General features: G+C 54.7%; 1 protein-coding gene across 1 annotated transcript; it reads right to left on the bottom strand.

Moving 5' to 3' along the window:
* On the bottom strand, positions 1–4,647 carry LOC131496918 (keratin, type I cytoskeletal 13). The gene is made up of 8 exons (XM_058702752.1): positions 4,083–4,647; positions 2,547–2,629; positions 2,219–2,375; positions 1,881–2,042; positions 1,667–1,792; positions 1,351–1,571; positions 670–695; positions 1–322 (listed from the first exon to the last, which is right to left on the bottom strand). Exons 1-8 carry the CDS (start codon positions 4,563–4,565, stop codon positions 252–254), a joined length of 1,329 nt encoding a protein of 442 aa, XP_058558735.1. The 5' UTR covers positions 4,566–4,647; the 3' UTR covers positions 1–251.
* Between the last annotated feature and the right edge of the window lie 3,345 nt (positions 4,648–7,992).

Here is a 7,992-nt window from a genome sequence, read left to right as displayed (position 1 = left end):
TACATATGCAGAAAGGCAGGAAACTTTATTGAATCGTCTTTTCTTTTTAGCAGAGAAGCTGAGAAATCATAGTAACCAGATAAGGGAGAAGGGGAGGTGCCCAGGTAGAGAAGCGCAGAGCGCCGGCCCTCGGGAGAGCGCCAGGGGGGCCGGTGTCCTGAGCGTCCTGCGGTCCCTCCCTCTCTCCTGCAGGGACCTGTCATCTCTCTCCTCTGGGTGCTGAAGACAGAGGGAGAGGAGGCCAGGTGGATTTAAGGCTTACGGGTTTCGGAAATGCGGCGACTGGGAGGGGAGGCAGTGGTGACAGTGACACTGGTGCTTCCTGAGAAACAGAGGGGTCAAGAGACACTCAGGCTGGAGAAGACCCACCTCAGCAGGTCAGGGCCTTTAGGAGGGCCCCAAGCCCCCTCACTGGTCAGGCTGGGCGTTAGCTGATAGGGACTCTCATGTTATTGTCCCCCAAGGTGGGGAAGCCTCCAAAGCCTCCCAGTGGCTCCGTGGGGCAGAGCCAGCTATTCTGAAAAGAAACAGACGAGCAAATGACCACGTCCACCATAATCCCCTCCCTCTGTCCACTGGGGAGTCTGGCACTGCCTCCACCCGCCCCCCCCCCCCCCCAGGGCAGCGAGCAGGAGCCAACTCGTCTCTCCCACCGGGTTGTTTCCTTACCTCCTGAGGAGGGTAAGCCAGCCATCCTGGGAGAGAGAAGAGGAGTGAAGTGAGCACAAATCACCCAAGGACAGCTGCTCCCTCATCTGCCCTTGGATCGAGCGACTCAGATCACTGAGAGGCCCCCAAGCTGGGCTTCCTTACCAACTGTGCCCCAGCCCAAGGGCCACCACAGGTAAGTGGCAGGCCTATGGGACCTCAGGAGGACATAGTACCGGCCCCAGATCCAGGACATCTGCCAGATCTTTTGTCCTCCCTCTGGTTCCTTCGAAACCTACACCCTACTCCCACTGAGCCCACAAGGACAGCCTGGTCCCTGCAAATGGTCTGAAGGCAGTGAAATCGCCATTTTTATCGCTTTGTTTAGCCGACCTGAACCCAAGGCAATATTCTTCCGATATGAGCCGTTCTGTCCATGGCCCCTATTCCTGCCAGTCTAATCCAAAGGCCCAAATTGGAAAGCTTAAAGGTATTGACCCTGCAGGCCGCTGAGGAAATCCCCCCGCAGTCTGACTCAAGAAAACAGGAAGCCCTGGTCCTGGATCTCCATCCAGTCAGTTTAAGCTCAGAAGGTCCCCTTCCATATGGAACAGGAGGACCTGATCCTTAAAGGCCTTGCCTGTTCGAATGTCCAAGGGTCCTGTGGTCACTTTCCCAAGAGAGAGGCTTGAGAGGGCCTACCTGGCGTCCTGGCCCTCCAGCAGGCTGCGGTAGGTGGCGATCTCCTGCTCCAGCCGCGTCTTGATGTCCAGCAGCATCCTGTACTCCTGGTTCTGGCACTCCATCTCGCTGCGGAGCTCGCTCAGCTGGGCCTCGATGCCGCTGATGAGCCCCTGGATCTGCTGCAGCTGCATGGCATAGCGGCACTCCATCTCCGCCAGCGAGCTCTCCAGCCCGGCTTTCTGGGGGGGAGGGGGTAACAGAGAAGTGAGAAGGGGAGCCAGGCCAGGCAGAGGCCTAGAGGTGCTGGCTGCTGGGCAGGAGGCAGCAGGTGTACCATGCTGAGCTGGGACTGCAGCTCAATCTCCAGACCCTGGAGGGTGCGTCTGAGCTCTGTGATCTCTGTCTTGCTGGTCTGGATCATGGCGGTACTAGAAGACACCTCCTTGTTCAGCTCTGCACTCTGAAATCCGAGCAGGAAGAAGGTTTCGGAGGAGCCCAGTGGAAGGCCCTGGAATCCCTGGGCGCCACGGGGTGAGAGGGCCGGGTACCTTGCTGTGGAACCATTCCTCGGCGTCCCGGCGGTTCTTCTCGGCCATGGCCTCGTACTGTTCCCTCATCTCGGCCAGCACGCGGGTCAGGTCCACGCCCGGGGCCGCGTCCATCTCCACGTTGACCTGGCCGGCCAGCTGGCTGCTGAACTCCTTCATCTCCTATAGGGATGGAAAAGGAAGGTGTGTGAAGCTCCTGACCTCCCTCTCCTCGGCTCTGAGTGCTACCAACGTGTTCTAGGAAGCACCTCCAGGTCCCACCACGGAGGGCTAAGTCTGGCTGCTCCCCTTTATCAGTGGAGGCCATTGAGCCATGGCAGGCCCCTGCCGGCCCTCACCTCCTCGTGGTTCTTCTTCAGGAAGGCCAGCTCCTCGTTCAGGCTCTCGATCTGCATCTCCAGGTCGGTCTTGGTCAGGGTCAGCTCGTCCAGCACCCTGCGCAGGCCGTTGGTGTCGGCCTCCACGCTCTGGCGCAGGGCCAGCTCGTTCTCATACCTAAACGATTTTTTTTTAATGTAAAAAGCAACACAGAAGTTAGACACTCCCCTAATTCTGTACTGGACTCTGCTACTTCTCCAAGACCTTCACCCCTGGGATGCTCCGATCTCACTGTTCAGATGAGCATTTGTGCCAGATAAAAGACAGTTTGGAAAGGCCAGGACTCACTTGAGCCTAAAGTCATCCGCAGCCAGCCTGGCATTGTCGATCTCCAGAACAACCCGGTTGTTGTCGATGGTGGCCGCCAGGATCTGCAAAATACAGGAGGTAATCACCGGAGGGTCCACGAGTTTGGGGAGGAGGAAGAGACAGCGTGGGCAGGACGGTTGTCATCATCTGACTGCCTCTGTACTGTCCCCGCGAGCCAGAATAAGGCACTTCTCTCCTCTTCTTGTAAAGGGAGGGGTGGGGCAAGTCCTTCCGCTTGCCCAGTCACTCTGGCATTCTACGCCTGGTCATGGTGGGGAAGATAGGGATGCACATTTCAGGGGAATGACCCTACCGAGAACATCTTTGGTTCATCATGTCTCAATGGCCCCAGACTAGCAAGCCCACCATTGTGAGAGCAGGTGACCTTAAGGTCAGGAGGGGGTCAGCCTGGCTCCAGACAGCTCATAGTAACTTCGTTGGAGCTGACCTCCGGGCTGAGCAGAGGAAAGATCTAACAAATACTCCCAATGGTTTGAATTTCTTGTCTAAACGTCCATATTCTGAAGCAGGCCGCTAGAGGAGAGGGTGGGGGTGGGTTAAATGGGGGACAGGCATTAAGGAGGGCACTTTTCCAGGTGAGCACTGGGTGTCATATGTAAGAGATGAATCACTGGGTTCTACTCCTGAAGCCAAGACTACACTGTATGTTAACTAACTTGAATTTAAATTAAAAAAGCAAATTCCACCGCACATAGCTGGGACATAGCCCAGACAGGTGGATTTATGTTCTAGCAAGCTGGGTCCCAGCGTGATGGACAGTCCTCGATGAAGGAATCTCAGTTTAATGTTGGCTGAGCCTCTTCTCCATCTTTCCCACCTGGCCGTAGCTAATTGAGTGTAACAGTTTAAATGGGGCCCTTACAACATCAACCAGTATTCCGAGACCAGTGAATGAACACGTATCCCTCTCTGAGGATTGGAGTCATTCTTAGCGGCTTTTAAAACTGTCATGGTTGGGGCGCCTGGGGGGCTCAGTCTGTTGTGTCCGGCTTTGGCTTAGGTCATGAGCTCACGGTTTGTGAGTTCGAGCCCCGCGTCAGGCTCTGTGCTGAAAACTCAGAGCCTGGAGCCTGTTTCGGATTCTGTGTCTCCCTCTCTCTCTGCCCCTCCCCTGCTCATGCTCTGCCTCTCTCTCTCTCTCTCGAAAATAAATAAACATTAAAAAAAAATTTTTTTTAAACTGTCATGGTTTCCAAACAACTCAGTGGGTTAGAATTATAGGGATCCAGTCACTAATAACAAAGCAATAAATGTTGACAGTAAAAAGTGGTAAAAATGTTGACATGAGTGGTAATAACAGTAAAAATGGATAGTAGGAGAAAACGCGTTTGGGGAGCAGTGGCCTAAGGAAGGTTATCAGGAGTAGAGACACTTGCTGGTAAAAGACTAGAATTTTCCCCTACGGGGGGGGTGAGGGTTCTACCATACTGCATTTCCTGGCCTTTGCAGCTCTGGCTTGCACAAAAGAACTCTTGCCAACATCCAAGGACTCACCTTGTCCCGCAGGTCCTCCATGGTCTTGTAGTAGTGGCTGTAGTCCCGCTCCGGGCTGCTGGGGCTCTGCTTCTGGTACCAGTCCCGGATCTTCACCTCCAGGTCGGCGTTGGCCTCCTCCAGGGCGCGCACCTTGTCCAGGTAGGAGGCCAGCCGGTCGTTGAGGTTCTGCATGGTGAGCTTCTCGTTGCCGGAGAGGAGGCCGCCATCGCCGCCACCAAAGTCACCAAAGCCAGCGCCAAAACCCCCACCAAAGCCACCTCCAAGGCCACCTCCAAAGCCCCCTCCGAAGCCTCCTCCAAAACCACTACCAGCCCCTGCACCGAAGCCGCAGCTCATGCCGCCCCCGTAGCCCCCAGCTGATCCCCCAGAGACAAAGCGTGATGAGCAGGTAGAGATACTGCGGCCTCCTCCCAGCTGGCAAGAGCCACCCCCGAATCCACCTCCATAGCTGGCAGAGGAGCTCTGTATGCGGCAGCTCATGGTGAGAGCAAAGATGGGGAGCAGGTGAGGACAGCAGCTGGGCTTGGCTTGGGCCGAAGACGGTGGCTCTTCCCTGGAGTGGGGGCCTTTTATACCGCCTTCTACAAGGTTGGACAATTGCCCCATCTTCTCTCCTCCCTTCCCCACCCTCTGACTGGTGCCAACTGTACTGTTTCCCACAAGCCAGTTACCTCTGCTCTCCAAGGTGGGTTGTGCCTTTGGGGGTGGCTTTAAGCCTTAACAAAAGGGATGATTCAGAGGGAACGGTGTTCTGCCCGAGACTACCCTTTTGACAGCTGAATTCAACTTCACCTCTGTACTGTGGGAGCTCCCTCCACGGGCTCTCAGCTCCACCCAGTACTAGAATGGGGACAGAGCCGTAAGGTGGCCCTGTGCTTCACGAGGTCACGGCAGCCCTCGACTCCCTTCTTTCTGTCTCCAAAACTTCAGACTGGAATGTTCTGCCCCCTGTTTAGCATTTCATCGACTCCGGTGCTCCCAGAGACTCTGATGACAAACTGCTCGATCTTGTAGAATCGATTACCTTGAAAGTGTTTAAACTGGGGGGAAAAAAATAGTTCCCAAGACCATCAAAACCCAGGGAGACTGAGGTACAGAATGAGGAAGGAAGCAACCCTGAACATCATAACAGCTAACACTCAGACCCCTCGCCATGGGTGGGCACGGGACTAAGTACACTCACTTGTCATTCGATCTTTGCAACAGCCTGATGACGTGGGTCCTACTCGTAACCCCATTTTACACATGGGGAAACCGAAGCTTAAGGGTAGTCAGGCCTGAGACCCAAGTCTGGTTCAGTCTGACACTAAAACTCCCTTTTTAGGTATATTATTCACACGGTAAATTGTACAAATCATTTGTGTCCAACTTAATGCATTTTTTAAATGTGTATTTATTTTTGGGAGAGAGCACAAGTCAGGGAGAGGCAGAGAGAAAGGGGGACAGAGAATGCAGAGAATGCAAAGCTGACCCAATATAGGGCTCGAACTCACGAGCTGTGAGATCACGACCTGAGCCGAAGTCAGATGCTCAACTGACTGAGCCCCCCAGGTGCCCCCAGCTTAATGCATTTTTACCTATGTATGAAGTTTACCCATCATCCAGAACATTTCTGGACTCCATAAAGCTCCCCATACCTTTTCCCAGTCAGCTACCCATGCCCTATATCCCTAGGAAGACCACAATTCCCTCTACTGTCACCCTAGATGAATCCGCAGATCTCAGCCAGGGACTCTTTAGCTCCTTAGAGAACATTTGACAATGTCTGGAGACATTGGTTGTCACAACAGGGGGTTGCTGCTGCTGTCTAGAGGACAGAGACCAGGGATGCTGCTAAATATCCTACCACGCACAGGACAGCCCACAATAAAGAATTCTCCAGCCCAGAAGGTCGATAGTGTCGAGGCTGAGGAGCCCTGGATCAGCCTGACCCATGTGTTCAATCATGCCATCATCCCAGCTGCCTTAGAGGCACGGTCAAGTCCAGAAAGGGAGTCTTATAATGCCTGACAGGGCTCTCTCCAGCCCTCCGGTCACATGACACCTGTCTCAGCTTGTGAGCATTTGACCAAGAGGCCCCATAGGAGGATGTAACCCAGGGCCTGGGGCCAGGGTCTCCTCCAAGGAGCCTAGGACGCAGCTAAAATTCGGAGACTGCTTAGTAACCCTGCCCGAGGAGCCCTCAGGCTGGAATAAAAGGGCTTAGCAGTGGTCTCTCAGAGCCCAAGGTAGGAGAAGTTTCTAGGCCTAATATGGAGGACTGTGGGCTCAGGCTCCAACTCCCACACACCAAGGGGGCCAGGATTGTCATGAATGGCCTCTCAGGGGGAGCCTGCTGGCTCACAGCAGCCAGGAGGTCTGGACTAGACCAAGGGCTCGGGTGGGGTGACACAGGTTTGTGGTTCTCCCCAAAACCCCTTCGCTGATTCAGCAACCCGGACCAGGAAAGAGGACTGTGAGTCAGCGCTTTCCTGCCCTTTGTTTTCTGTGAGTAGGGAAGCAGGGCCTGTGTTTCACCCAGCGAGTGTCAGCACCAGGGAGAGAGCCAGGGCAGGCTTGGGGTCTCCCAGGGAAGACAAAGGCGGGGCGGGGGGGGGGGGGGGGGGGGGGGGGGGGGGGTAGTTAAGGCTGACCTCTGACCCTGTCCAGCCCTCCTGCCCCAAACTGATAGCTCAGCACTCTTGCCCTCTTTCTGTCTCTCTCTCTCTCTCTCTGAAAAGCTGTGATTCAGCCCAAAGTAGGACCTCTCAGGCTGTCTCTCTCTTCTCTCTCTCGGGGAGAGGATCAAAACTGACAAAAAGGTGATTAATGAAACCTGCCAGGCCTGGAGTGACGATCCTCCCCCCGGGGCTGACAGCAGATTCAGGCCAACGCCTCTTAGAGGAACAATACCACAGATCCTCCAAAGTCCCAGTAGTACAAACATAGGGTGGCCATGACATGCCTCCCCTCGCAGGGTCAGGGCACAGCCCCTCCCCACCACTCCCCTCCTGAGCAGGTACTTATGGTGCCTGATGCAGGAATGCCTTCCTCTGACCCATGGTGAACCCCAGGGCCCTCCTGGAAGAAGCTGGGCAGAGACCCATCCTGGGGCCCCAGTTTCGCTTCTACTGGCCCTGCTCCAAATGAGGAAGGACAGAGTGTGGGAGCTGAGGCACTGCTCACACATCTTGAGCTTCCCTCTTTGCTTTCTGACAAAATCACACCAAATTCAGCAAGGGCGGGGGGCGGGGGGAATGCTGCATTTACAAGCACCCCCTGCAATCAAGGCTTTGCTTCACACATTGTCACTGAGTCCGCACAACAACGGGGGAGGGTTTTTACTGGCCCCATTTTACAGATGAGGCAAGTGAGGTGAAGGGAGGCCAAGCTACTTGCTCGAGGTCGCTATGAAGTCAAGATTTAAACCTCGTCTCTGGCTCTCTCTCTACCCCAAATGATGGTGCCTCTGAGCCTTGCTGTGAACTCAGTGTGTGATCTCTGAGGGTTCCATTCCATACTTACCAAAGATAATAAAATAACACTAGCTAACATTTCGTAAACACTCTACGTCCATAACTCGCAAACAACTCTACTGTTTTTTTCACACCCTTTTTCTCAGATGAGGAAACTGAGGTCCAGAAAGCTTAAATTCATTGTGAACCTCTGTCTCCAGGGTCTGCACCCTTCATTACTGCCTGCTCTATCCCTTTCAGGCCAGTGTCAATGCCACCCCACCCAAGTACGGGCGTCCTCTGTCACTCTGCATTCCCGGGCTCCCTGTCACCGCAGGCTCAGCTGGTGGATGGTCCTGTTTTCCCACAGTGGCTGGACCTGTGCAGCTGATGGCCTGATGGGTCAGCCTGTCTACTGTCTGTCCTAGCGTGAGCTCTGAAGCTTGGGGGCTTGCGAGGATAGTCAGTGCAGA

Source organism: Neofelis nebulosa, chromosome 16, assembly GCF_028018385.1.
Source record: "Neofelis nebulosa isolate mNeoNeb1 chromosome 16, mNeoNeb1.pri, whole genome shotgun sequence".
Taxonomy (NCBI): Eukaryota; Metazoa; Chordata; class Mammalia; order Carnivora; family Felidae; genus Neofelis; species Neofelis nebulosa.
The sequence above is the reverse complement of the archived record's forward strand: the minus strand, read 5'-3'. Positions and strand labels throughout refer to the sequence as shown.

What these genes read in the sequence shown, in the direction of transcription:
- LOC131496918 (XM_058702752.1), bottom strand. Translation starts at nt 4,565, where the DNA reads ATGAGCTGCCGCATACAGAGCTCCTCTGCCAGCTATGGAGGTGGATTC. An exon ending in TGAAGAAGAACCACGAGGAG is followed by an intron (nt 2,043 to 2,218) that starts GTGAGGGCCGGC and finishes CCATCCCTATAG; the next exon opens with GAGATGAAGGAGTTCAGCAG. An exon ending in AGGAATGGTTCCACAGCAAG is followed by an intron (nt 1,793 to 1,880) that starts GTACCCGGCCCT and finishes CTCGGATTTCAG; the next exon opens with AGTGCAGAGCTGAACAAGGA.